A 27,694-nucleotide genomic window follows, 5' to 3' on the forward strand; every position below is an offset into this window, starting at 1 on the left:
TAGTTGTACATTAACAGTCATCCATCAGGGAAGAACTGGAGAAGTTATGTCCTGATGTAGATCAATGGAATTGCTACTGGCAACTTAATTTCCGTTGTGGAGATGATCAGATGACAGCAGCTCTTTTTTGATCCTTATAATTGATCATCTGGAATCTGATCTGTCCTGATTATGGATACACCAAGGATAGGATCTGTCCGTACTATCCAGAGTCTGCTGAATGGACTGTTTTCTGACCATGCCTCCTTGCCTCTGGAGACTCTTGTTGGTTGGAGCGTCGTTGTTATTTTAAGGTTTTTAGGTTTTTATGCTGCCTATGTAACTCAGCCAGCAGTCACTAGTTCAGAATTTCTAAACTGATCCGGCAAGCCTTCTAATAGCAAACCTTAAAGATTGGGGCGGGGGGAGCTTAAAAAAGAAGAAATGATGGGGGAGAGATTTTTTTTAAAGCTGTTTTAGATCAGAACAAGACAAAAGAAAAAAAAGACTCGCACAGCCCTAGTGTGCCTGGAATTTGTGGTTGAGTAATACTTTCCTGTTATTTCTTTTTTAGGTTGTTTTTCATCATTCAGAACATTGCCTGAAGCAGGTCCACCATGCCGTTAGTAACGAGGAACATCGAGCCAAGGCACCTGTGCCGTCAGACGTTGCCTAGCGTTAGAAGCGAGCTGGAATGCGTGACCAACATCACCCTGGCAAATGTCATCCGACAGCTGGGCAGCCTGAGTGAGTGCCGCAGAGAGCCTGTGCTTTGCCCTCAGGGGTCGTTGGTGCTCTTTATTTAGTTTCCTTCTCCTCCCGTGCTCCTATTTCTCCCCCATCTGCCTTCCCTAGGTAATGCGAAAATGTATCCCTCCCCCTCTCCCCAAAGAGAGGTTCATTTTTGGTACAGAATTCTTCCCCTCAACCTTTTCTTCATCTACCACCACCCTCTAGGTTCCCTCCACCTCCCCCTCCACCTGCTTCAAAAGAAATCTGTGGGAAGGGTGGCAGGAAGGGCTGCAGCAGAAACTGCAGATGGAATGACAGAGCAGAATTCTCTGTGTGTAAAGTGGGAGGTTCACAGAGCAGTATCTTGGGTTGGGGAATGTGTCCGTAATTGCACGAGCTGTTCAATGTAGCTGACTTTGTTGAAGCCTCAAATGTGCCAATAGTCTTTCTCTACCCTACACCCCCTCCCCCAACTTTTCTTCCCAAAGAAGAGTAAAGCAAACATGCACTCAGATTCTAGCTGACTTGTGTACCCCGGTACACGTTTAATTGTGCTGCAAGCCCCCAGGTCCAAGTTCAGGGTGCAAATTACTTTTGCAGTCTCTAGGGTATTGGGAATTTTGCAAGCTGCATGAACACACAATGACACAAAGTGTAGCTGGAGCCGTTCTTCTCTAGCAAGAAGACGGTTGTTAGCCCAGTCTGTTTTGGAGTTGAGGGAAAGCCAGCTCAATGATATTTTTGTTGTTGTTGTTGTTGTTGTTGTTGTTGTTGTTGTTGTTTTAATTGGCAAGAATGAATGAGACTGCCTAGGGTGGAGTACATGCATGGTTTGGATTTCATTGTGAATCAAGCTGACTTTGTTTGAAGCTGAGGTAGGGGAAGGGCAGACGCTTGGATAGGCTCTGCATTTGTCTTAGTGCCACTCCAGCTCCCATAAGAACCTTTGTCAAATTGCCATTTTAGTGATCTTCCTTAGCAAAGGCATCTTGGTATGAATTCTTTCAGACATTCACCCCTTCTATTGAATCACTACTACCCTTAGTGAAGGCAGTGGGGTATCAGGAAAGCCTGCATTCCCCCAGATAGTAACAGGCCCTGCCTTTAAAACAGGGGCCTGAGGAGACAGAGTTCTGCGACCATATGATGTATGGGGTCTGAGATTCCTAAGCCTTTTCCTAGCTCCAGAGGCCATCTCTGTTGATCTAGGGTTTAGAGAAACCTGGATGGGGCGTCACGAAGAAACGAAACCCTGCCAGTGCCCGTCTTACACAAAGGAACATTGACAGCAGTGCAGTAGCAGTGCAGCTGACAAGGAAGCACATGAAGGCTGTAGAGAGCCTCAGTGCTTCTTAAAAGCATCATTTCTGCTTCTGTCACCCTGAGAAGGCCAAATGGGTGCAAGTCAATCACACACCGGTTCCTTCTCCATAGGACAAAGGACATCTAGCTAATGATGCTTCTTACTCTCACTCAGCAGGAGTTATGCTCTCTCTCAGGTGTTTTTCCAGGGTAGTGTTGATGGATGTCATTGCTCACTCTCTCACTTGTGATCAGACCACTCCCATCTTGAAGAAGCTGATCTGAGGGCCAGGATTGGTTTGTACCTACAGAAACAAGATTTCCTCACACTGTAGAGCTAACTGACCCTTTTTTTTTTATCCAATAAACATGTATTGAACATATTTTATGTGCCAGATGCTGAGGGAATAGAGTGATAATAAGAAATGATCTCTGCCAGGGGCGCCTGGGTGGCTCAGTCAGTTGAGCGTCTGACTTCGGCTCAGGTCATGATCTCACGGTTCATGGGTTCAAGCCCCACATTGGGCTCTGTGCTGACAGCTCGGAGCTTGGAGCCTGCTTTGGATTCTGTGTCTCCTTCTCTCTCTGCCCCTCCCCTGCTCATGCTCTGTATCTCTCTGTCTCTCAAAAATAAATGTAAAAAATAAAGAAAAAAGGTCTCTGCTTTATAGGAGCTTATAATCTACCAGAGGAGACAGAAATAAATAATTTTTAAGGGGAGAGGGCGATGAGAGGGGAACTCACATTTGTTGATTGCCCACTTTATGCCAGGTTTTAATAGGATCTTGACATAGATGATCTCATTTAATCTATTCAGTGATCCTGTGAGGGTAGGTGGTGGTATTCCCGTTTTTCAGGTAAAGAAATGAAGGCTCAGAAAAGTAACTTGCCTAGAGAGACAATAGCCAGTAAGAGGTAAAGTAAGATTTCCAAAGAATTTCTCTGCTCTGTCTCTGCCAACACCACCCTGGTTTAGACCTTCGTTAACTCTCACCTAAACTGTTCCCTTGGGGTGCCTGGGTGTCTCAGTGGGTTAAGTGTCTGACTTCGGCCCAGGTCATGATCTCACAGTTTGTAAGTTCAAGCCCCACAATAGGCTCTGTGCGGACAGTGCGGAGCCTGCTTGGGATTCTGTCTCCCTCTCTCTCTCTGCCCCACCCCTGCGTACGTGCGCTTTCTCTCTCTCTCTCTCTCTCTCTCTCTCGCTCTCTCTCTCTCTCTCTCCCTTTCTCTAAGTAAATAAATAAAGTTAAAAAAAGAAATAGAGGCGCCTGGGTTACTTAGTCGGTTGGGCATCCGACTTTGGCTCAGGTCATGATCTCACGGCTCATGGGTTCGAGCCCTGCAGCCTGCTCTGCACTGACAGCTCAGAGCCTGGAGCCTGCTTGGAATTTTGTGTGTCTCTCTCTCTCTGCTCTTCCTCCACTTGTGCTTTGTCTCTCTCTCTCACAAATAAGCAAACATAATAAAAAATAATAAAATTAACTGTTGCCTTAGCCTCCCTCTGGCCTCCCTTTCTCTATCAGTCCTCTTAAATATATAAACCTTAAAGATCTTACAAATCTTAAAACTTGTATCCCTGCCAGAGTGGTCTGCTCAAAATGCAAATTTCACTTTTTACTTTTATAATTCTGAATTATTTGACTTTTTAAAAGTTAAGTCTGTGGGGCGCCTGGGTGGCTTGGTCGGTTAAGCGTCCGACTTTGGCTCAGGTCATGATCTCACAGTCCGTGAGTTCGAGCCCCGCGTCAGGCTCTCTGCTGACAGCTCAGAGCCTGGAGCCTGTTTCGGATTCTGTGTCTCCCTCTCTCTCTGCCCCTCCCCTGTTCATGCTCTGTCTCTCTCCGTCTCAAAAATAAATAAACGTTAAAAAAAAAAAATTAAAAAAAAAATAAATAAAAATAAAAAAATAAAATAAAAGTTAAGTCTGTGTTAACTTTTGCAATTTAAAAGTTTTTTGTTTTTTGTTTTTTTAATGTCTGTTTATTTTGAGAGAGAGCAGAGAAAGGGCAGAGAAAGAGAATCCCAAACAGGCTCCACACTCATCATGAAGCCTAACACAGAGCTCCATCTCATGACCATGAGATCACGACCTGAGACGAAATCAAGAGTCAGATGCTTAACCATCTGAGCCACCCAGGTGCCCCAAAAGTGTTTTAAAAATAAGAGTACAAGGGTGCCTGGGTGGCTCAGTCGATTAAACGTCCAACTCTTGGTTTCGGCCTACGTCATGATCCCACAGATTATGATAATGAGCCCTGAGCTGTTGAGATCGAGCCCTGAGGAATCTGCTTAAGATTCTCTCTCTCCCTCTCCCTATCCCCTTCCCTGCTCCCCTACTCGAATGAATGAATGAACAAAAAATAAATGTATGTACATAAGAGTGCAAATGTTAGAAGTCTCCCCTGTTCCTCACTGTGGAATTGTTTAAGTTTCTTGGCCTGGCATTCAAGACTTTTCAAGACCCGCCTTCCTTTCAAATCTCATTTTCTGCCATCCATCTTCTCCCATTTTATAATCCTTTTATTTTTTATTTTATTAAAAAAATTTTTAATATTTATTTTTGAAGGAAAGAGAGAGCATGAGAAGGGGAGGAGCAGAGAGAGAAAGGGAGACACAAAATCGGAAGCAGACTCCAGGCTCTGAGCTGTCATACAGAGCAGGACGCAGGGCTTGAACTCACAAACCATGAGATCATGATCTGAACTGAAGTCGGACGCATGCCCAACCGACTGAGCCACCCAGGCACCCCTCCCATTTTATAATCTTTTTAAAAGATTTTTTTTTTTAATGAGAAAGAAGGAAAAGAGGGGGGAAAAGGAAGGAAGAATGATTTATCACTTATAGTATTTGTGAGAGAGATCATACTCTCATACTTGCATGCGATGCCCTTGCTGTTTCCTGCCTGGAGTACCCTCACCATCCTTGCAGCTGCTCTTGCAAGGCCTAGCTCAAGGATCTCTTCTAGGTTGGACTAAGTGCTCCTCTGAGCTATATCATTACTTGCCACATTGTGTTGAAACTTTTCTGTATCTCTTATACTAAATTAAAAGTTCTCTGAAGGCAGAAATCACGTCTTGTTTATCCTTGAACCCCAGTGTTTTATCTTGTGTAGAATCTGGCACCCAGTAGAAGCTCAGTAAATGTTTGTTGAATGATGCATGCCTGTGTTCTCTCCACCATTCCATGCTGTCAGTGCACAGAGAACACAGGGAAGGAAGTAGTACTCTGTATGGGGATTCAGTGCATGGTGTGGGGGTATAGGGAGAGTTAGGGAATGCTTCTTAGAAGAGGGTAGATTCACACCAGGCCTCCAAAGATGACTAGTATTTCATCTAGCAGAGAGTGGCACAGGGACAAGTTCATATGTACTTCATAGTCATGACCTTGTCTTCGTGTGCTGTAGCCCAAAGTTCTTGGCCTAGTAGGCAAAGTGTGATTATGGAGTGGATAAGGCATAAAATTAAAAATTCCACAGCCTTGGATTGCTGCATGATAGCATATCCAGAATTTTTATTTTCCCTCAGTGCAGGGAGATTGGCATTTCACATACTAGGTTGCCATATCTTAGGAGATATAGACACAGCCCAGCCAGCCTGCACTTTTGAATTAGTATCCTGACCACCTGGTAGAATGGAACCCCCACTTGGGTCATTAAGAAATCATGCTATGAGGGGCGCCTGGGTGGCGCAGTCGGTTAAGCGTCCGACTTCAGCCAGGTCACGATCTCGCGGTCCGTGAGTTCGAGCCCCGCGTCAGGCTCTGGGCTGATGGCTCGGAGCCTGTTTCCGATTCTGTGTCTCCCTCTCTCTCTGCCCCTCCCCCATTCATGCTCTGTCTCTCTCTGTCCCAAAAAAAAAAAAAAAAAAAAAACACGTTGAAGAAATCATGCTATGATACTGGGTTTTCTGAGCATACTGGGGCCATGCCCCTGGGGGCTCCAAGACTCCCACTCAGACTTCAACAAGAGCAACTTCACAGTTTTAAAAATCAGTTTTACCTGTTCATTTCCACATAGGCTTTCATTTGAAGAGTCCTGCTAAGGAAAAAATAAATTAAAGACTGCTTCTGGATTCTTTTTTGCAAAATGTGTTTGATAACTATTATGAATGTCCTGATGTGATAGTGGGTGTATCTTGGTAATCTGAATGAAATTTTACTCTGAACAAGGCGCTTTGGTTTTCTCCTATATAAGTATCACACTTCTGTTTTCAGAGATTGGAGTAGTTTTTAGTACTTGAAGAATAGGGGCTATCATATTACTGACTGGAATTATATCTTAAATTTCTTGTAAGTGTAAAATAGGATATTTAGATACACTCTTGAAAGTCATCTGATGTGGTTGAGCAGTATAAGGGAGAACTTCGTTGTAACAACTTACATTTTTAGCTTGTTTAATCCTATGACAGTTTAGTAAGGTTGATACAGTTATCCCCATTTTACAGATGAGGAAACTGAGGCTGAGACATTGTGACTTGCTGAAGAGTACACAGGTATAAATAGAAAGAACTGAGACTTAAATCCAGACTTTTCTGATTGAAGTCTGCTGCTTTTTCCATACATCATCTTGTAGTTCTGAGTAGGCCCAGGGCCTGAGGGGATGATGTGACAGTGGGGAAACCTTCACACCACCTCACTCCCACTTCAAACAGCATTCTCAACGTTAGCATGTTTATATGTTGGGGGTAAGATTTTATCTTGAAAATCACTGTGCCACATTCAGCCACTACTCACGTTACCACTACTCCCTTCACTGAGAAAATCCTGGGTACTCTCTTGGTGACCTAAGGGTGGGTTGATTTGAGGTTTTCTTTTCCTCCAGAATAGCTCATCGGTTGACTGACTGATTGATTGATTGATTGATTGATTGAGGTTTTGTTTTGTTTGAACTAATCTCCATGCCCAAGATGGTCTTGAACTCATGACCCCGAGATCAAGAGTCGCATACTCTGCCAACTAAGCCAGCCAGGTGCCCTGGTTAACAGATATTTTTGAGCCTGGTCTATTTTCCACACATAATGCTGCATGTTTCTCTGCTTTAGCTTTCCAATCAGTTTTCCATTACCTGGTTGAACATGATGCAGTATGGTCTTTATAGGACTTAGCTGTATTATGGACAGGGATCAGATAGGATCCTCTGCCAATTTGTGTTCTTTGAGCCCAGGAGCTTCCCATGGTTGTTTAAATCGCACAATCGTTCAGTGTGCAAAGACTTGTTCCTTCCTTGATTAGAAACTCCTTATCGACTAAATTTACCAGCAATTCAAAATATGCTGTTGATTGGTCTTATCCTTACTCTCCAGGTTACACTGGGAAGGTGAGCTGTAGTTAGTTCACCCTGAAGGTGCAGTTTTGGCCTTTTGACTAATATTTTTCCCCTCAAGTGTGGACTAAGCATACATGTAGTTTCAAAGCTAAGAATCAGAGCCTACTTAAAATAGTTCTCAATAGTTTTTTTGGTTGGGCACAGTGACTTCTGCCTACCTTCACCTTGCAAGTTAAGAAACTCAGATGATATATTTATTCATATGTACCACTTTTCATTCCTAGCAAGAATGTGCTTTGTGGCTTAGAATGACAATATGGAGGTAGTGTCAAATTGCTGTTCGGTTTCTTTGGCTGCAAATTCTCCTTGCATTCCAGGGTTGAAAGTACGAACTCTTTTCTTTTTCTAAAAAAATAAGATATTGCAGAAAGAGACCACTGGTGTGTTGGTTTTCTGGGAGGGCTTGAAAGTTTCAGCTTTTCACTTCTTCCTTGAGATGTAAATTTGAAGGATTATAACCTAAAGCAAAGACTTCCAAAGTTGTGTGTTATAAAACATAAGATAACCTTCTCACCCCTTAGAAGAAGTTATAAGTCTGTGCTGTGAATTGTTGATAAGTTCAAGGCCCCTCGAAGATACCACAACTCATCATGGTTGTTGAATGTACTTTGGAGGCTCCATTGAGGATGTAATTTCTTATTTTTCATGTTAATGGTAGACACCTACAAGGTCCTTGTAACTCCCAGTCTGTTTCCCAGAACCATTTTATAAGGTGCTTTTACCAAGCAGCAAGGGGGTAAGGGCTGTAGGCATATGTCTACATATTGTCTGCTCTTCCAGGATTAATTTTTTGTATTGCACCTTTTGGTATTATTCATCCTGCATTGAGTTCGTGACTGTTCAGAGTTTGCCAAGAAGACTATTAGAGAACATAAGCAGACTGCTCAAACTATGGACTGCTCAAACTCTCTATCTATGAAGAGCAAGCATCTGCATGTAACCCAAACCATCTTAGGGGGTGTGTGCATGTGTTGGGGAGGTGGGGAGTAAAATCTATAGTAGCCAGTTTTTCTAACCATTTATGTCATTTTTATGCACTAGTGACTTGGTTTCTTTGCTCTTTCAGGTAAATATGCAGAGGACATTGTTGGAGAGCTCTTTACTCAGGCAAATACCTTTGCCTCTCGGGTAAGCTCCCTTGCTGAGAGGGTCGACCGCCTACAAGTTAAAGTCACTCAGCTGGATCCCAAGGAAGAAGAAGGTAAGGAAGCTGAGCTCAGCATTTGCAGGCTTTGCCGAGCAGTTTCTTAGAGTTTTTTTTTTTTTTTTTCCTGATTTATAAAAAAGTAAAGGGAAAAATCACAGAGACCTATGGAGTTCTGCTTTGAAATGACACAAGCCTGGGTGGTGTAAAGAAACCTTTTTAGCTCTACCACACCCCCACACACTCCCTCTCTCCCATTCCCCCAATTCTTGCTCAAATGCCCCCTCCCCCAGTCGTATTTTGTTACCATAAAAGTACTTGGAAGATTCATTCCTCCCAAGGAGAGGCCTGCTAGATCTGGCCACATAGTAAACCTTTGTGTTGCCTCATTTTGTTCAGTCGTGAAATGGCTGGGCTGCTGACAGCCTTGTGGGGCTTCCCCAGAGGGGGAGGAAAAAAAACCTGGCTGCAGACAGCCGCAGCCAAGAAACGCAGCAGCTGAGGCCTCTCAGACTGGTGTGACTCAGTGTTTGCTCAAATAGCCTGTCGTCCATTTTCTAATGCCTTCCATCTTCTCTCAGTGTCACTGCAAGGAATCAACACCCGAAAGGCCTTCAGAAGCTCTACCATTCAAGACCAGAAGCTTTTTGACAGAAACTCTCTCCCAGTACCTGTCTTAGAAACATATAACACCTGTGATACTCCTCCACCTCTCAACAATCTTACCCCTTACAGGTAACCTGGCTAGTTAGTTCCTCCCTTTTTCAACCTGTGGTTAACAGCACTAGAGTGTCTTTTTATTTAAAGATGTTTACATTAGAGGATTGTATCAAAAAGCTTACTACCTACCCCAGAGTTGTTTGTGGCAGCAGAAGCTAATATTTACCATATAAACACTTGTCACTTATTATTGTTTGGTTTCTGAAATTCATAGTAAATATAATATGTATTGAAAGTTTGCCATAACATTGCATGCTGCAGAGTTTAATTTGGTGTAAGCCAGGTCCATCTTGGATTCTGTCCAAGGAATTTAGTTATTATAGAACCAAAAGGACTTTGTTACAAGGCAGTCCTAGAGCATGCATCCCAGGGGCAGCATTCTAGCAAGGCTCCCACTTACTCAGAAACCACTAGATTACCAGATGTTTGGGTGTGTTAGTGGGGCTAGCTTTGTGGACTGGCTGCTCTGGGCCCTGAGGGTCCTTCAGAGCTTAAGGAATAATTGGTATCCTTCCAAATGAGTGTCTTTACTTTGTTTAGAACATCCTTTCGACACTCCCCTCTGCAAAGACCTATGCTGCTGCAGCTAAACTTGAGAAAGAAGGTAGCCTTATAGACAGCTTAAAGCCCTTCCCCCCTCCAGTGGTCTGTAGTGTGATCATCCTGCAAAAAAACACTGAGCAGGGGCAGAAAGCGAATATTTATCTTGCTTGTATCCATAAATATCTTTGGAACAGGTAAAAAGTAATTACAGATAGCTGGAGGCAGATGTCTTCTGTGAGACATGGGTATACTGCAAAGTAGAATGTGTGTGTGAAACTCAAGGACACCCACCTGATCCAGGGAGCCTGGAATAGGAGCATGGTAGCTATTCACACAGGATAAAAGCACATAGCATCTATCCTGCATTATTACTGCGTAAAATTATGTTTGCACCTTGGCTTTCAAAGGGGCTAGCTGGCAGAGCAGGGCAGAGATTTGACTCTGTAGCCTCCATCATTTATCAAGTTGGATTTGGGCAGAGGGGTTTCAGGGCAAGAAGGGAGTGTACACCTGATATTGAAGGGAGTATGACATACGACAAAGGGCTTGTGTGATAGGATAGGGTAAACAAATGATATTAAGACAAGTTTATTTTCCAGTTAATGGTATTTTCTTACTTATTCTCCTCTCAATTATCTAGATTTGGCCTAACAGAAATGAGCAATGGTGTAGCTAACTCAGAATAAGATTTAATATAAAAATCATTAGTGTTGGATTTGGAAATGCTTTCTGTGTGTTGTGACAGGATTGGAGGCCAGGGAATGGAATTGCCTTTCTAATCCTTTCTAGTTTAGAATAGTGCTAAAATAAATGTCCACCCCTACCTAGCACATACTTTTTAGAAAGTGAGAGAGACTTAAGTCATGCCAAAGTGCAGGATTCCAACCAGGAACATCAAGTCTGGCAGGTAACCCTTACATGGACACTCAGTAGCTCTCTCTGTACTTCTGTCACAGCCACTAAAAGATGGTAATTCAATCTTATCATAAAACAGCTGGCCATGTGTTTTCACTGGGGGCCCCTTGTGGTTGGGGGGTTGGGTGGGGGGTGCTGAGCTATTCTAGAAGGGAGCAAGAAGGTGGATTGCTGTGGTTACCTGTTTTTACAGAGGAATAACAGCTGCACACATAAATGCTTTCATGTATATATATGTATACATAATGTACACATGTGAACCTGCACATATGTGCATAGGTTTCATGTGGGTGGGAAGCCACTAATGCTTCCTAGAGAGTGCTGGGGAATTGGTGGGGGAAGGGGAACCAATGGCAGAAATCCCCTCTGGTGTGCCAGGATATCAGGATGTCCTCAGGGGGAATGTCTGTAGCCATGCAGATCATTAGAAATAATCAGGATCCCTGCTGCTCTAGCCCATTCTTGCCCTGACCATGCAAATTCCTCTATCAGGAATTGAAAGTAAGGCTAAGTTTCTTAAAAAGCCAGATAAATAAAGAGGCGCCATTCAGGGGGCATTGGAATGCTGGTGTGGAAGAGGAAATATGCAGTCGATTTGAATGACTTCTTGATTCCTCAGTGTAAAAACTGCTAACTGGTAGGTATTTGGAATATCGGATTTGGTTGGGAGCTCATCTGTCTACTGACAGCTACTTGTCTTCATTTCTATCCCAGGGACGATGGGAAAGAGGCACTCAAATTCTACACAGACCCTTCGTACTTCTTTGATCTTTGGAAGGAGAAGATGCTGCAGGACACCAAGGATATCATGAAAGAGAAGAGAAAGCATAGGGTGAGGGGAAAGGGGCCTCTGTTCTACACATCAGTAGGCACGATTGTGGAGGGGGGATAAAAAGGAAGCCAGTCTTATATGAAGTAATCATTCCAAGTGGCTGCTTGCTTGGATGCCAGGTGAAACTCTTTAAAAAATGTGTCCACTCCAAGCACAACCAAGATGAAAGTATAAATCACACCAAAAATGTGTTTGTTCCCCCTAGCGCTATTAACAATTGAGTATATTCAGGCTGAGTTTTAGAAATTGACTTTTCTATTCACCATTTATTTCTCTTGCAATTTGCACCTGACTCTGCTGGACACTCAAGCTAGGCTAGTCCCTTCCCCGCCAGTTTTGCAGCTCATTTCTCAGAGATCAGCACAGGGCCCTACAGTGTTTGATTTACAAACAGGAACAGTTTAACACCTTCACTACTGATTCGGTAGGGTGGGGTGAAGGCATAGACTTAGTTTTGGGAGGTGCTCCCTTCCCCTAGACCTCCAGTGATGCGTTTAAGCATATGACCTACTGGTGGCTACCTCACAATCCCATTAGCATGTCTGCTGGGAGGCCCAAGAGAGCGCCAGGGGCTAGTGCAGCTGCACAGGCCGAGGAATTCTGCCTTGGTTGTTTTATTTTGTTTTGTTAACTATTTCCTTATATCTGTCCCAGATATTTACGGCTGTTATTACTCCTCATCTCTGTTGACTGACCTTTGTGGCAGAGCGAGTAACAAATAGCTTTTTTACTAACCTCCTAACAATTAGAGCTGCTCAGAAACATCAGTGAGCTACCCAAAGAGGTAGTGAGTTTCCCATCTGTAGAGGTGTCTGAGTGTGGGATTGAGTGAATGTGTTTGACTTTGGGAGGTGGTTTGGACTAGATGACTCTAGGTCATTCCCAAACGAGCAATTCTATAAATTCTCTAGTTACCGTGTGTTGTCCAGGCAAATCATCTCTTTGCATCCATGAAACCTGGTGGAATTTTAATGAACTTTGGAAAATGTTTTACAAAGGCTTTTCTGTTTCTTATCCTTATAGAAAGAAAAGAAAGATAATCCAAATCGAGGGAATGTAAATCCACGTAAAATCAAGACACGTAAGGAAGAGTGGGAGAAAATGAAGATGGGACAAGAATTTGTGGAATCCAAAGAAAAGCTGGGGCCTTCTGGGTAGGTGATGCTTTCGTCATATTGGTAGCATTCTTTGAAAGGCCTGGGGACCTGGGGGCAACAGCCTAACAGCTCTGGTGTGACACCTTTCACACCCCTCTGAAGTCTGGCCGTGTGGCATAGATCATACCACTATTAATCAGCTACCTTAAAGCACATCCATCTGGTGATTAAAATTTGCTAAATAAATCAAGAGATGCAGCAGTTTAAATGAAGTGACTGTAGTAGTCTGGAAAAGAAAACCCATGGCTTCTAGTGCCCTTGCTCTGCCAGACACTAGTATGTCTGTGGGCCTCAAAGAAAAGACTGGAAAGAGAAGAAAAGTGGTCTTGGGAGCCCTTTGCCTCCACAGCTTTGATTTGAAGGTCGTGCCTAAGGGCTGGGCATTTCACAGGAGCGGAGAGGGCCAGGCAGAGGATTTGTGCACATCACCAAAGCAACTTTTCAGTCAGCCTTTGTCAGTCTCGGGAGAGAGGCTGGCCAAGGGACTGAAAGCAGACCTCAGAGACAGTGTGGGAAAGGTCGCTTGGCCAGTATTGAGGCTATATATCTCCATGGGGAAATAGTAGATGTCAGTCTGACCCATTTCCCAATACCAAATCACACTGGAGGTTTAAAAGGAAAAAAATGGTTTTAGAGCTTGGTTTGATGCTTATCCTGATGTCCGACCTGTGTGACATTCAAAGCCAAGTTACCACGACTGCTTGGCATGAATGTTGCCCTGGTTTTTCCTCTAAATACATTGCATCCTGGCTGTCGGAGAACGATGCCAGCCCATGCCGGGTGTCTAGGAATGATAAAAGGAAAGAGTTGAGTTGTTCTTGCTTTTAGGAATAACTCTACCATGAAAATCTTGACTTTTGAAAATCTTGACACTTCTGACACTTGTTCTTCCTGGATTAAGAGATTTGTTTTAAAGAGTGATGAAGGTGGTGTGAGAAAAAATGAACCTTTCTACAGGGAGATCAGCCCTGAGGGCACCTTCCTTACCTTCAACTCCAAGTAAAAGGGGCCATTTTGTTCCATGGTCCCATCTTGTTCAGTCAGGCCTTGTCTCAGGTTCTGGGACTCTAAGGCCAGAATCTTGCACGTTCAGAATGCCAACTATTACGTGTTTGTTTTTTGTTGTTTTTGTGGGTGTGGAATGGGGCTGGTGAAAACAAGGACTTTGCCTCCCATTTTCCTCTTGTCCAAGAAGTTTGGGATCAGGCCACATGGCTGGCCTACCTGGATATGCTTGTTGGGGAACCTATAAAGAGATGTGCCAAGCCTACAGGGGTCCGGGCTTTGGGGATTTTCTGCATCAGAGCATCATTTGATTTGTTAGTTCTCTTCAACTCTCTTCTCCTGGAGTCTGTTTGCAATGAGTTCTTTAGAACCCAGCAGTGGTGGAGAGAAGGGGGAGGTGGAGCGGAACCAACCATATTTTGCTAGCTGCTAGTTGGTGTATTTATGCTCATTTGGAGGTTTGTTGTTCACCCAAGGCCCAGTGCTCTGGGGGACAGGTTTTCATGAGGCACAGGCCCTAGCACCTTACTTAAATTGGCAGCTTGTTGTGTTGGATAAGAGACCTGGCAGGGAGACCGAGTCTAGCTACCACACAGCAACTTGCATTTGTCCTCAGCTTGGTTTTGCAATCAAATGCCTCCTTGGCCTTTGAGTACTCCAGAGGCTTGCTGACCTCCAAACGAGGCTGTGTGCCAGTCACGTGTTTACAGCTCACTAGCCTTGGGGCTTGGCTTTGCCCTTTGCCACAAGACAGACTTTGGGATTTGGGTATAGGCTGCTCTTAACATTTGGGAGAGAATTTAAAACAACTGCTGGGTTTGCCAAAGCCAACCAGCACTGGGAAAGGAACGGCATGGTTTTGATTATCTGGGTTGGGAGACATTTAACAATAGAATTTAGTCCTAAATTTTAATCCAGAATTTAGTCCTAAAATTAAATTTCAGAATTTTATGTGGAATTTTATTCTTTCTTTCTTCCTAATAGCTTTTGTATCAAATGCACTTTTGTGGAGTCGCTTAAAAAAGCATGAGCGTATCACTCACACTTTTTTTTTTTTTTAATAACGTTTATTTATTTTTGAGACAGAGAGAGACAGAGCATGAACGGGGGAGGGTCAGAGAGAGAGGGAGACACAGAATCGGAAGCAGGCTCCAGGCTCTGGGCCATCATCAGCCCAGAGCCCGACGCGGGGCTCGAACTCACGGACCGTGAGATCGTGACCTGAGCTGAAGTCGGACGCTCAACCGACTGAGCCACCCAGGCGCCCCTCACTCACACTTTTTAAATGACTGTTTTGGCATTGGGTTCATTGGCAGGTATCCGCCCACCTTGGTGTACCAGAATGGCAGTATTGGCTCTGTTGAAAATATGGATGGAAGCAGCTACCCACCACCACCGCAGTCAGATTCCACTTCTCCACCTTCTCCTTCCTTCTCTGAGGACAGCTTGCCTCCCCCACCCGTAGAGTTCAGGTAAATGATGCTATCTCTTCTGTCTACTTTGAGTGGTTACATACTCAAGAACAAAATATGTGTTCCTTAGGGTGCCTGAACAGGCTCAGTCTGTAGAGCATGCAACTCTTGATCTCAGGGTTGTGAATTTGAGCCCCATCTTGGGTATAGAGATTACTTTAAAAAATAACATCTTGGGGCACCTGGGTAGCTCTGTCAGTTAAGCGTCTGACTTTGGCTCAGGTCACCATCTCACGGTTTGTGAGTTTGAGCTCTGCGTCAGGCTCTGTGCTAAGAGTCTGTGTCTCCCCTCTCTCTTCCCCTCCCATGCTCATGCTCTGTCTCTCTCTGTCTCTCAAAAATAAATAAATGTTGGGGCGCCTGGGTGGCGCAGTCGGTTAAGCGTCCGACTTCAGCCAGGTCACGATCTCGCGGTCCGTGAGTTCGAGCCCCGCGTCAGGCTCTGGGCTGATGGCTCGGAGCCTGGAGCCTGTTTCCGATTCTGTGTCTCCCTCTCTCTCTGCCCCTCCCCCGTTCATGCTCTGTCTCTCTCTGTCCCAAAAATTAAAAAAAAAAAAAAAAAAAAAAACGTTGGAAAAAAGAAAAATAAATAAATGTTAAAAAAAAGGTTTTTTAATAAAAAAAAATAATAAAATCTTAAAAAAAAAAAAAAAAAGACGACGAGGGATGCCTAGGTGGCTCAGTCAGTTAAGTATCTGACTCTTGGTTTCGGGTTAGGTCATAATCTCACGGTTTGTGAGATCAAGTGCCACGTTGGGCTCTGTGCAGACAGCATAGAGTCTGCTTGGGATTCTTTCTCTCCTCTTTCTTTGCCCCTCCCTCTCTTGCTCATGTGTGCTCGCTCGCTCTCTCAGAATAAACTTTTTTTTTTTTTTTTTTAAAGTACAAAATGTGTGTTCCAAATCCAGGCCAGGACCAGTAAAATAACTTCAGTGAAGTCTGTCTAGATAATAGAAATGATTAACATTTTTTTTAAGTGTTTGTTAGGTGCCAGGCATTATGCCAAACACCTTCTATGTTGCCTAATCCTCACAACAATCATCCTGAGCTAGGTACCCATTTTACAGATGAGTGAATGGTAAGGCACAAAGAGGTCAGTGAACTTACCTAAGGTTGCACAGCAGAGCCATGATTGGAAAGCAGGTCATTCTGTCTGCAGAGCCTATATTCTTAACTGTTTAGCTATACTGGAACAGATAGAGATCACCAACTTATCTTTTACTTTTTTACTTAGCTTCAATTCAGTATGAGTTAAATGAGTGGCACATTCATTTCCCATCTCTGCTGACCCTCAGATCCTCATCCCTGTCAGGTTTTTCCACATGAACGCTGGAGGTACATTTGCCTAAATCTGTACCCTGCTCAGATTGGTCAGCTTGGCTTGGGTTTCCTGCCCTCACAAGATCTGGTGAATGACAGTAGCCTGAGGAATAGAGCCCAGTGAGTGGGTGTTGTTTTAAATTTCTTTTGCATGCCTTCTTGGTCCCCAGCTCTAGGATTAAACAGACTCTTCCTCCTAGAGGAGGGTTCAGGAGGGTGCCTTCCCTTGGAAAGCTGAAAGGTTTGAGGAGGACCTAAGAGATGACCTTGGCTAACCCTTACCTGGTAGAGGAATCCTAGTCTACTTCTTTCAAATAGTTATTCTCAATTTCTGCTTATATTCCTCTGTTGATGAAAGCTCATTACATTACCAGGCTGCCCCATTGCATTGTTGGTTTGTTCTAACCATTCTCGGGTTTTTCTTTCTATTTGAGCTAAAATGAAATAATAGTCAACTGAAATGAACCTAGGCTCGTAGATAAGCTTAATTAGAGGTGGATGTTCACATGCTGAGAGTGATGATGGGTCTCTTTCTGTGTCCTTTTAGCTGCCCCGTAGACAGCAACCAAAGAGGGTCCGGTTTAGCTGGACCCAAAAGATCCAGTGTGGTCAGCCCAAGCCATCCACCACCAGCGCCTCCTCTGGGCTCTCCTCCAGGCTCCAAACCCGGGTTTGCTCCACCACCTGCTCCTCCACCTCCACCTCCAGTGATGGGCGTTCCACCCCCACCACCGCCTGGAGGATTTGGGTCTCCGGGGACCCCACCACCACCTTCACCCCCATCTTTCCCACCTCACCCCAATTTTGCTGCCCCTCCACCTCCTCCCCCACCGCCCGCAGCTGACTACCCGACTCTGCCACCACCTCCCTTGTCCCAACCAGTGATAGGCGCACCTCCTCCTCCGCCTCCTCCCCCTCCTCCGGGGCCCCCTCCTCTCCCTTTCAGTGGTGTGGATGACCAGCCTGTTGCACCCCCACCACTTGCCGATGCCACCAAGCCTAAGTCCTCCTTGCCTCCTGTGAGCGATGCCCGCAGTGACTTACTTTCAGCCATACGTCAAGGTAATTCCCAGTGCTGGGTCCGGGGCCATGAAGTCTTGTCTTTCTGCAGCCGGGATGACTGATTGGAGGGTGGGCTAGGGGTTCTGTGCCCTTCCCAGGAAATAGCTTTCATTAGGTGGGGAGGGATTGGGAGGGACCTCAGGCTTCAGATCAGCCTAAAGAAAGGCTTCGCTCTGAAAATAACAGAGATTTAGATTTCTTTCCACCTTGGTGTGAAGTAAAGGATTCTTGGGGCACCTGGTACTCTACCCAAGTCAGTAGAGCATCCGATTCTTGTTCCCAGGGTCGTTGAGTTTGAGTCCACGTTGGGTGTGGAGCCTATTAAAAAATTAAAAACTAGGGGCGCCTGGGTGGCTCAGTCGGTTAAGCATCCGACTTCGGCTCAGGTCATGATCTCATGGTCCGTGAGTTCGAGCCCTGCATCGGGCTCTGTGCTGACAGCTCAGAGCCTGGAGCCTGTTTCAGATTCTGTGTCTCCCTCTCTCTCTCTGCCCCTCCCCTGTTCATGCTCTCTCTCTGTCTCAAAAATAAATAAATGTTAAAAAAAAAATTTTTTTTAAATTAAAAACTAAAGGATTCTTAGGGTTCCTAGACTGACTTAGAAGAGCATGTGACTCTTGATATATCGGGGTCGTGAAAATAAGTAATGTGTTCTTAACTTGGGGTCTTTGAACTCCTTGAAAATACATGCTTTGCATGTGTTTGCATTCATTTTGTGCCCCGGAAAAAAACAAGCATCACTACTCCCTAGAAGGTACTTCTCTGGCCAGACTCCATCATGGCCCTCTCCTCCACTTTTGTGCCTTTCACATCCTTCTTTCCTTCTCTCTTTCCCCCTTTCTCACCCTGTCCTTCTCCCCTTTTTCTCCTATCCCCTCCCTCTTTGTCTCCTTCCCCACCTTTCTGTGCTCCCTCATCATCGTCTGACCCTTGTGGAGCATTTATTCTCTTTCTGTCAGAGGTCAGGTCTGGTCCCTAGGGGTTAGAGTGGTTTCTTCTGTGTGTGAGCCTCCTGGAACTGAAGGATTGTCTGGAGGAGACAAGTTGGGGCAGCTGAGCTCCGTGATAATCGATGAACTGAGCAGACTGAGTGCCCACTTGGTGCGGTATGGTGGCCACTCCCCACTCAGAGCCTCTTGAGAAGTACCGGCCTCACCAGCCTGACGGCATGGAAACTGGAAAGGATGGCAGCCTTCCTCTCCAACATGCCTACAGCACTAGGGCCAGAATTGTATAAACCCTCATTGTCTTTTCTTGCTTCCCCCTTTCTCTCTTTGCTCTTCCAGAGGATTTTTTTTCTTCCTCCTTTCCCCATACTTCACCCACCAGTAGCCACTCCCCCTTCCTCAGTCCTGTGTGGATTCTGAGACCTACTCACCTTCTGAACCCTTCTCTCTCTCCTTCTTTCTCTCTCTCTCACCAGGCTTTCAGCTGCGAAAGGTTGAGGAGCAGCAGGAACAAGAGAAGAGAGATGTTGTGGGCAACGATGTGGCCACCATCTTGTCACGTCGAATTGCTGTGGAGTACAGTGACTCGGAAGATGATTCCTCTGAGTTTGACGAGGACGACTGGTCGGATTAACTCTTTCTGCCTGCTCTCCCACCTCCTTTTTCTTTCCTGCTGCTGCCTTTGATGCCTATCCCAACAGTCCAATGGGGGGAAAGAGGGAGGAAAAAACAATTTCAAGGGGCCAAAGCCTTTTCTGAAGCAACCAAAGATATATCCAAGTGCTTCCTCCAAATCAACATATATTTTCCCGTCTCCCCATAGTCAGGCCCTGTGGGGCTCCTGAGGTTCAGTAGCTGAGATGTTCCCTCTTCCCTTCAAGTGACTGTTGCATATTGAAGAGAAGGAAAACTCCAGAGCAGATCCCTTTGATTGGGCTTAGATTGGAGTTGGTGCCTTCCCCTAGGAGCCATTTTCAACTGTGGTCTTCTTCCAGAATCCTTACCCTTACCCTTACCCTTTGAATAATACGAGCCATCTTCTGGTCCTAATGCCTGCATGGACTTGGCCAGCCCCTTTTCCCATGCACTGAGAGGGCAGAGCAGGCCACACGTCCTAGCAGCCAGACTGCCTGCCACACCTTTTTGCCCTGGTGAGCAGGGTGAGCTACCTTTTGCTAAGCTATCTCTATGTCTGGATGCCCTTTATGCTAGGAGCCATCAGGCCCTAAGGAGCATCTCCCCATCTGCCCAGAAATTGTGCCTTTCTAAAGGCTGAAGTTTTCACCTCCCTCCCAGGCTCCCTCTCCAGAGGGTGGTGTCCAGGTGTCCCTTAAATGTCCCTCCCTCACTACCAGGTGCGTTAGGCACCACAGCCCGGCTCAGACCTCTAATATCCATGACCAAACTGGCCCCAACACACTGGTGTGTGGACCTCTGCCAGCTGTCAGGAATCAAGCTTAGAGACTCAGAGCTGCAGGACTGAAAGAATGGTAAACTCCTTGAATCCTGCCCTCTTGATGATGCTGAAATCTGGACATGGGAAATGACTTGCTCCAGGTCACACAGATGATTGGTGACAGAACTGGAGCCCAGAGTTCCTCATTCCAAGTCACCTGTGTCTTCTGGAACCAAGTAGGGGTTCCAGACTTGCTGGAGTCTAGGCAGAGCAGTCTTGGCTCTGTGCTACTCCAGACCTTACCCCATAGGTGGGGGTCCCAGTAGGAGGGCTCAGAGCCAGTGCCAGGCCTGTCAGTGCTGCTCAGACCCTTATAGCCTGTCTTAAAATTCTTTGCTTCCCCTTTACTATCACCATTGAACCACATGGCCTTGGGAGCCATCCTTCTGGGGGACCAGAGGTAGTGAGAGAAGGAAGGGGGTAGGCAGCTTTGACAGGTGCTGTTTTCAATTCCTCTGCAACTCATCCCCTTTTTATTTCCCCAATTTAAGCATAGGTTCTGCCAGCTGTAGAAACTTCAGTCCCTCAGGCTGGCGGCTGCCGCAGGTAGCTGCCTAGGGGGGCCTGGCAGCCGTGAGGAGGGCTGAAAGGCAGAGGGGCTCTGGGTCTTGTTTCCAGCTCCCTCCTCACTGCGTGCAGTGATGTTCCCTCCCTCGCTCCCCCTCTTTCCAGAGCTAATACACAGGTGCTATTATTCAGAAAAAAACTGGTCAGCTTTGGCCAACAGTGAGGTTTCTTCTCTTCTGCCCTAACTATTGTGTAGCCTCTTATGCTGAAACCGGCTTCTCCTGGCTTCTCCAGCTTTCAGAGCCCTGAAACAAAGAGAAACAGGATCTGTCTCTACCCAGCACAGCAAATGGTTGTAGTAATTGCCAAAGCCCTCATAAACCCCTCCGGCTTGAGGAGAGTGTGTAATCACGGGTACTACCGCTGTGCCCTGGCTGGATGCTCCCCCTCTGCCTTCTTTCCTTGAACTCTGGCGTGGTGACTGAGCCAGTAGGGACCAGCATGTCCTCCTGCTGGGGCCGCTTCAGAATATACCCTCCTCGCCCTCCCCAGATCAGGTGTCTGCGGCACAGGTCTGGTACCCTGCTACAGTGCTGAGCATACCAAGCTGTGTGTGCCCCCGCCTTGCTTCCCTCCTTGCACTTTGGAAGCTGAAGGTGCTTTCTTCAGAACCCTAAAATGGCTGTTGAAGGTGCCCCTGGCTGCAGCCCAGCAGTGGCTGGAGAGGCAGGTGGAGGGCAGTGGTTCTCCCAAATAGGAGTCCTGGGGCCTGGCCAGGCCAGGGTTTGGGCCTAATGGCTTTGACTAAATTACCCCCATCCCCCTCCTTTCCGGAAAAGGGGGAGCCAGCGCCACTTGCTATCATTCTGCTCTGACCTTGAAGGGGGCGGTGTTGGCCTGGCTTCTGGAATGGACACAATCCGCCCTGGAAAGGGCTGGGGGCAGGAGCGGGGGTGGGGGGGTTGGGGGGGCACTGCCTGCGGAAGGTAGGATTAGATCATTAGCTCAGTGACCTCCTAGGGTTTCGATGTGCTGTGTTCTCATCCTACAGCTGGTTTGGTAATGATCTGCAAGTCCCGGAGAGCAACAGCACAGCTCTGCCTGACGCTCTCATTAAAATCTATGCAGCCAAGCTCTGTGCTTTGTAGCAGCCGGCCTTGCGAAGCCTCCTCAGCTCTGGGGGCTGGGGACCCAGTCAGCCGAGAGGCCCTCTGGGCTCTATTTATGCATATGCGCATCCCCCCACCCCCCCACCCCCAAAAAACCCAACTTCTTTAAACCCAGAGCCCTTTAAGATGATAAAGGACCCTGTGCAGGTAATTGTGTGTCTTTGGAATCCTGTAATTGTAGAATGCAAAGTTTAGTGATTATTTAAACTGGGCCAAGGCTGGTAGGAGTATGGAGCAATGGCTCATAAGGACTCTTAAGCTCTGAAGCCAAGGAGCCACCTCCCTTCCCTGGCCTGCCCAGCCCAGGGGACCTGCCCCCATTCCTGTGGCCCAGGGACCCAGCTTCCATTCGGCAGTGTCAGAAGTGACTTGTGGCTTTGCCATGCTTGTGAGATGACTACATTCCAAAGGAGCAGCTACCGGGAGGGGGTGGGCTCTGCAGTCCCTTGGAGGGCTCAGAGCAGCTGGCCCAAGCTCCAGCTCGCCTCCAACGGAAGCTCAAGCGCCCTCAGAAACGACCCTGGCCAATGTCACCGCAGAGCCGAGGCGGTGTTGTCAGGGCTAATGTGAAATCTCTTCCCGTGGCGCCGATCCTCCGGCTCTGCAGCGCCAGCTTGGACAGATTGAGGTCTCTGTGGCTTTGGTGACCCTGCTTAAGCATTCCCACCGTGTCCCAGCTCGGCTCTCTGCCTGCCTCCCTCTGCAGCCCCCCTCACCTGACCTCAGGGCCTGGGGAGGGGACCAGTGCCCCCAGGGCAAGGGGCTTTTGCTCCAGAGAAGTGTCAGGCTTCCTGGGGGCATCAGGCTTTGAGCTCTACTGGGGTCCTGCATACCTGGGACCAGGTTTCGCTAGGAGATTGTGCCTCATATTGTGTCTCAGTGAGGGCTAGGGAACAATTCTGTTATTGTATTAACTTAACTCAGTTAACTCACTTGAGAAACTAACCAATTTTTACTTTCTGTCTAGAATGATGTACATGTAGGAGAGTGAGCTGTAAAGCTCCCAAAGTGCCTTGTTTTCTCTGATATAAATATATTTATAAGGACCTATTCCAGTGGATTCTTGGGTATGTTTGCCACATCGATTTTTAGGGAGTGGGCCTATAACATTGTAGGGAAATGGTCTGGATATGGGTCCCTTTCCCCTGAGGGTGGGAAAGGAGATTCAGTTAGAGATCTGTGAGGGTGAGGTTAAACCAAACCCCTGAGGTGACCCTTTCCTCTTCGCTGTACTCCTCCTCTTAGGCCCTTAGGAGGATGTCCTGTTTTTTTTAAAGCCCCGTGGCTCCAAGCCTGGCCTCATTTGTTTCCCTGCCAGGCTCATGTGTGGACCACATTAGCACCCCCATGACCTGAGGATTCCATGTAACAATTTTATATATACATGCGAATATGTAAATGCCGACATTTTAAATAATTTGATAAAGTCTTTGTAGCTACTCAGCCACCTTTGGTGTGTGTGCGTGTGTCTGTGTATGTGCACGTCTCTCTGTTTCTAATGGGAAAAGTGATTGGAAGGGGACAACATTGAATGCCACAGGTGGTGGCCAGAGCTCTGGAGGGAAGTCTAGTGTGGGTGGGCTCCAGGAGCAGGAGGCCTCTGGTTCTGGATGGTATACCCTGTGTGGGAGGTGGAGATGAAGGGCGGAAACCATTCTGGTTTAGAAGGAGACCAGGTTGGGGGACCCAGAAGGCCGGATCCCCAGGCCCTCCTAGCTGGCTGAGGTGGGTGTGTGGGGCCAGGGGGGGAGACCGGCTGTTGGCCATTTCATCAGGCAGGAGAAGAGCACCGGCTGAATGCTGATACTGCTTCCCAACATCTGGCCGGCATCTTGTCTGCCTCTCAGACCCAAGCAACTTACCTTAAATAGAATGATTTTCAGTGGAATCTGATAAAAAGTTTCGGCTGCCGCACGCCCCTTCTCCCGCCTGGGAAGGCGAAGGGGCTGGGTTTATATTCTGACCCAAAAAAATGACCTACCCAGGAAGCAACGGTTGTTCCGAGCACAGCTGCTGCGGGTGACTGTCCCTGGGGGTAATTTATGGGCAGACACCCAGTCCCAGTCCCGGGCCCCGCAGACTGCAGTGGGGTGGCCCTGGAAGAGGGGTGGGAGCAAGGTTGGTGACTGCTGGTCACGCCTGCTGTTCAGAGAGAGTCACCCACTGGCGTCCCAGGAGAGGGGGCAGAAGTTTTGAATTGTCAGCAACTGCTGCGCCAGCCGCTCTGAGCTCATCGCTGGAGGTGGGGGTGCAGGGGAGGGGGCGCGGGAGCCAGCTCGCCCCGGCGGAGCCCCTTGCTCCACCCTCCTGCTCAGGCCTGTGTTTAGTCAGCACTTGGCTTCCCGAGACCGGTGACTGACAGGCGGCCAGACGCCCGCCCTGGGAGAAGACAAAATGGTGGTGTCGGGAGCCGCCCTTGCTGGGGAATTGGAAGGGAGGAATGTGGTTCTGGGAAGCGGGCGGCCCCAGCTTAAATTCCGGCTCCTCAACTTGGGAGCTGTGACCCCATGCTTCACCTCTTGGGGCTAATCCTGAGAAGAACGAGCATTTGCTAAGTGCCTACTACCTGCTCAGGACTGCGCACACTTTATTTCAGCCTTATAAGGGAAGGGTCGGTCCCTCGTTGTCCACGTGAGGAAAACAAGTCCAGAGGTTGAGTTGCCTAAGACCGTGTAGCTGGCCAGGAGCAGAGTCACAGTTCAAGCCCGGGTCTCTCTGAAGCCAGAGCTCGTGCTCTGTCCACCACGCAACTCTAAGCAGCTTTCAGAACCTCTGCATCTAGAATCATGGTCTTTGGTGTCGTTGGGGGCATGTTAAGGTTTTCTGTTTGGGTCTGCCCCACCCTCTGGTGCCCAGTTTTACAGGTGTTGGCTATTTTTGTTCTTTGAAATCAAGTGGGCTGGGCCGAGGGCCCAACTGTCCCAGATCATAAGAGTTGAAAATACCTTGCACCCTCAGCTGCCCGGGAACAAAGTGGGTTCCCTAGGTGTGGCCTGGGGCTTCCCACAGACACCGCTCAGTACACGCACGCACACCCGCGGAGGTGCACACGTTTCTGCACAAAGACGTACACACACACAAGACGACACGTGTCCACGTGAGTGGGCACACTTGAGAACCCAGGCCCAGGGTCACGTGCACACGCCGTACACAGAGCCCTGCCCTTGTGCAAACAAGGACACAGATCAGCACACGGTTACAGGAACACGTAATAGCAAGCAAACCTCACACGGTCCTCAGGAGCCACCCCTCCCTTCGCGCTGCCTCCACCAGTTCCTCACTGCCCCCTCCTGGCCGCCCAGTGACCAGGGCAACCTGGCACTATTTCCTGTGACTTCTGCTCTGAGGTGGTTGTCAGCTAGTTCCCTTCTTGATAATGAGGCTGGGAGCAGTTTCAGGTGCTCTGCGTAGACTGCCCCTCAGCCCCAGGAGATGAAGGTGTCTAGAGAGAGGTCTGGAGCTGGAGGACCAAAAAAGAAAAAGGCTTTCACACCCTCAGGAAACTCTCATGGTCGACTTCTCAGTACCTTGGTGGCAGGAGTCCTGCGTGAATACCCCCTCCCACCTCAGCAGTCAGCCACTCTGCCCTTAACCTTGCGAACTGTGCACACACCTACCTGCTCATGCTGGATACATATTTAAAGAGGAGCAGACTTCATGGCTGAGAAGTCAGAGGTCAGGTCTTTCAGCTCCCACCTTGCTGCTCCCTCTCTGGGCCTCAGCTTCCTCACCTATTTAGTGAAGAGTTAAGTTGACCATGATGTATGCAAACCTCTCCATCCTGACATCTCACCATGTCCAGAAATAACACCTCTCCCAAACATATGTGCCCGAGTACATTACATCCATAAACACGACCCCATGGATTCTTTAGGCCAGTCCTGGGAGGATTACCAACACAAAACCTTTTAGTGCTGTTTTTACAGTTGAGGAAACAAAGCGCAGAGAGACACAGCAACTTGTCCAAAGTCACACAGCAAGTTGGCAGCGGGCATGGAAATAGAATCCTCTTATAGGCCCCAAGCTGCCTACAAGAGAGTAGAAAACCCTGGGGGCTCAGACCCAGAGTCCAGGAGATAGGAACAACAGAGACTAAGCCAGAAGCTCTGCTTTTTTTTTTTTTTTTTTTTACGTTTTTTTTTTTAGTAATCTCCACCCAATGTGGGGCTTGAACTCACAACCCCAAGATCAAGGAGTCACGTGCTCCACTGACTGAGCCAGCTAGGTGTCCCAGAAGCTCTGCACTTCTGTCTGGAGTCCTGAAGGCTGAGGGGAACCCAGCGGACGTTCCAGAGTTAGGCGTTGAGATGGAGACTGGGAAACGGCAACTTGCACCCTGGGTGGGTTCTGCCACCCCCCACCCTACCAGCAGACTGCAAACCTCAGACTTCTTCTGCAGAGCTGGAGGAGGCTATATTCACTAAGGTATGTACACACACGTGAGTGGTGTGCATGCGTGCCTAGGCTCCATAGGCGTGCACTCACATGTAGACGTACGTTCATATATGCCTACAAATAGGCATGTGTAACATGTAAGTGTACATGTTTGCAAGTCTGTGTACATGTGACTATATTTGTGTGCTTAGGTGAGGTGTGTTTGGATGTACATGTGTAAGTGGTTTCTGTGTATCTGGCAGGTACGTTTATGTACGTGTAACATGTTTGCACACGTACTGGGTTTGTTCATGAATGTACTTGGGTATATGCAAATACATGCATTTGTGTAAAAAAGCAGAGTGAATTCTATCCATTTGCATGACTGGGGAGTGTATGTAAATGTGTGTGCAGGGAAGGTTTCATGTGACTGTGTACACATGAATCATAGGGGTGCCCTCCCAAGGGAATATGATGTCAGTGTTCACCTAAGCTCTGGCTCCAGCCAGGCACTGGGCTCGTAGCACCCCCACCCCACCCCCGCACTCTATTCCCCAGACCCATCCTGCTTGGCCAATTTGCAGCCTCTCGCTCCCAGCTCCCCGAGAAGGCCTGCAGCAAAGTCAAGGGGCTGGTGGCCAATTAGCGAGGGGGTTAATCAGGGATCTGGGGACCCCCCGGGGGGCGGGAAGCTGAAGGCAGGCATTGGGGTTGGCAGGAGCACTTGCTGCCTGTCATGGGGGTGGGGGAGGGGAGAGATAAGGAGAGGAGGCAGAGCCAGCCTACTGGCTGGAAACTGAGGGTCTGCCTGTGAATTCATGATTGCTGAGCACCGATAGCAGCAGGGAGCCTGTGTGACACTGTGTGCAAAAGGACATATATACATGCATTCAAGTCCTTGAATGTGGTCCTATATGCAAATGTGCGTACCTGACCAGATACCATCTGTATATACATGTGCAGTTTTGTGTCTGTATATATGTGGGTGTGCAGTGGTGTGCAGATGGGTATGCAAGCATGTCTGGACCCTCGTGCACATGTGTATACAGGAGTAAGTTTGTGTGTATACTCTGTGTGAAGGCATGTATGTACACTGAAGTAGGTATATCTGCCTGCAAATGTGCACGTGAAGTCGATTAGCATGTGTGCAGTGATATATCTGTGTGCACACTGTGTATGTACCAGTGTGCAAATACATCTGGGTGTACACGCATGTCTGGATGTATGTGCATATGTGTGTTTGGCCAGGGGCCTGGACCCCCCCCCCCCCCCATGTGTGCCTGTGTGTGCCCATGTGTGTGTACTCATAGGTCTGCATGTATAACAGGCCTCAGCATGTAGGAAGCTAGGGAACGTGGGGCTGGCGGGCTCCGGGCTCCAGGAGAGAATCTGACAGACGATGAGACTTGCCGCAGCCCCCAGCCCCGGGAGCCTGTTTTCCAGCCCGCGGAAGCTGTGAGCCCGTGAACTCATCTTATATTAATAGCTGCTGTCTCCTCACTTATTGCAGGGAGAGGCGGTCATGGCCCCAGCGGGGGCTCAGCACTCAGGGCTCCTCCCCTCCCCCACACAGGACCTGGGAAGAAGAGGAGGAAAGGTGGGCCCTAGGGCCTATCCAAGCAGGAAGGCAGGGCTCTAGACCCCAGCCCTTACCTCCCCCCAATCCTGGGGACTCCCCCTTCTGCTGCCTAGGTCACCCTCCCAAGCCTCTGTGGTAGGGTGGGATCAGGCA

General features: G+C 47.6%; 1 protein-coding gene across 3 annotated transcripts in view; it reads left to right on the forward strand.

Annotated features, from left to right (window-relative positions):
- WASF2 (WASP family member 2) overlaps window positions 1-23,035 on the forward strand; it is a 74,050-nt gene extending 51,015 nt beyond the window's left edge. For all 3 annotated transcript variants that reach the window (XM_058718454.1, XM_058718457.1, XM_058718455.1), the window contains exons 2-9: window positions 554-726; window positions 8,406-8,540; window positions 9,065-9,218; window positions 11,376-11,493; window positions 12,517-12,647; window positions 14,972-15,127; window positions 16,995-17,509; window positions 18,933-23,035. In XM_058718454.1, the coding sequence (XP_058574437.1) occupies window positions 597-726; window positions 8,406-8,540; window positions 9,065-9,218; window positions 11,376-11,493; window positions 12,517-12,647; window positions 14,972-15,127; window positions 16,995-17,509; window positions 18,933-19,090 (1,497 nt within the window). In that variant the 5' untranslated portion in view covers window positions 554-596 and the 3' untranslated portion in view covers window positions 19,091-23,035. The remainder of the gene's footprint in view (window positions 1-553; window positions 727-8,405; window positions 8,541-9,064; window positions 9,219-11,375; window positions 11,494-12,516; window positions 12,648-14,971; window positions 15,128-16,994; window positions 17,510-18,932) is intronic.
- Window positions 23,036-27,694: the final 4,659 nt, after the last annotated feature.

This window comes from Neofelis nebulosa, chromosome 2 (assembly GCF_028018385.1).
Source record: "Neofelis nebulosa isolate mNeoNeb1 chromosome 2, mNeoNeb1.pri, whole genome shotgun sequence".
Lineage (NCBI taxonomy): Eukaryota > Metazoa > Chordata > Mammalia > Carnivora > Felidae > Neofelis > Neofelis nebulosa.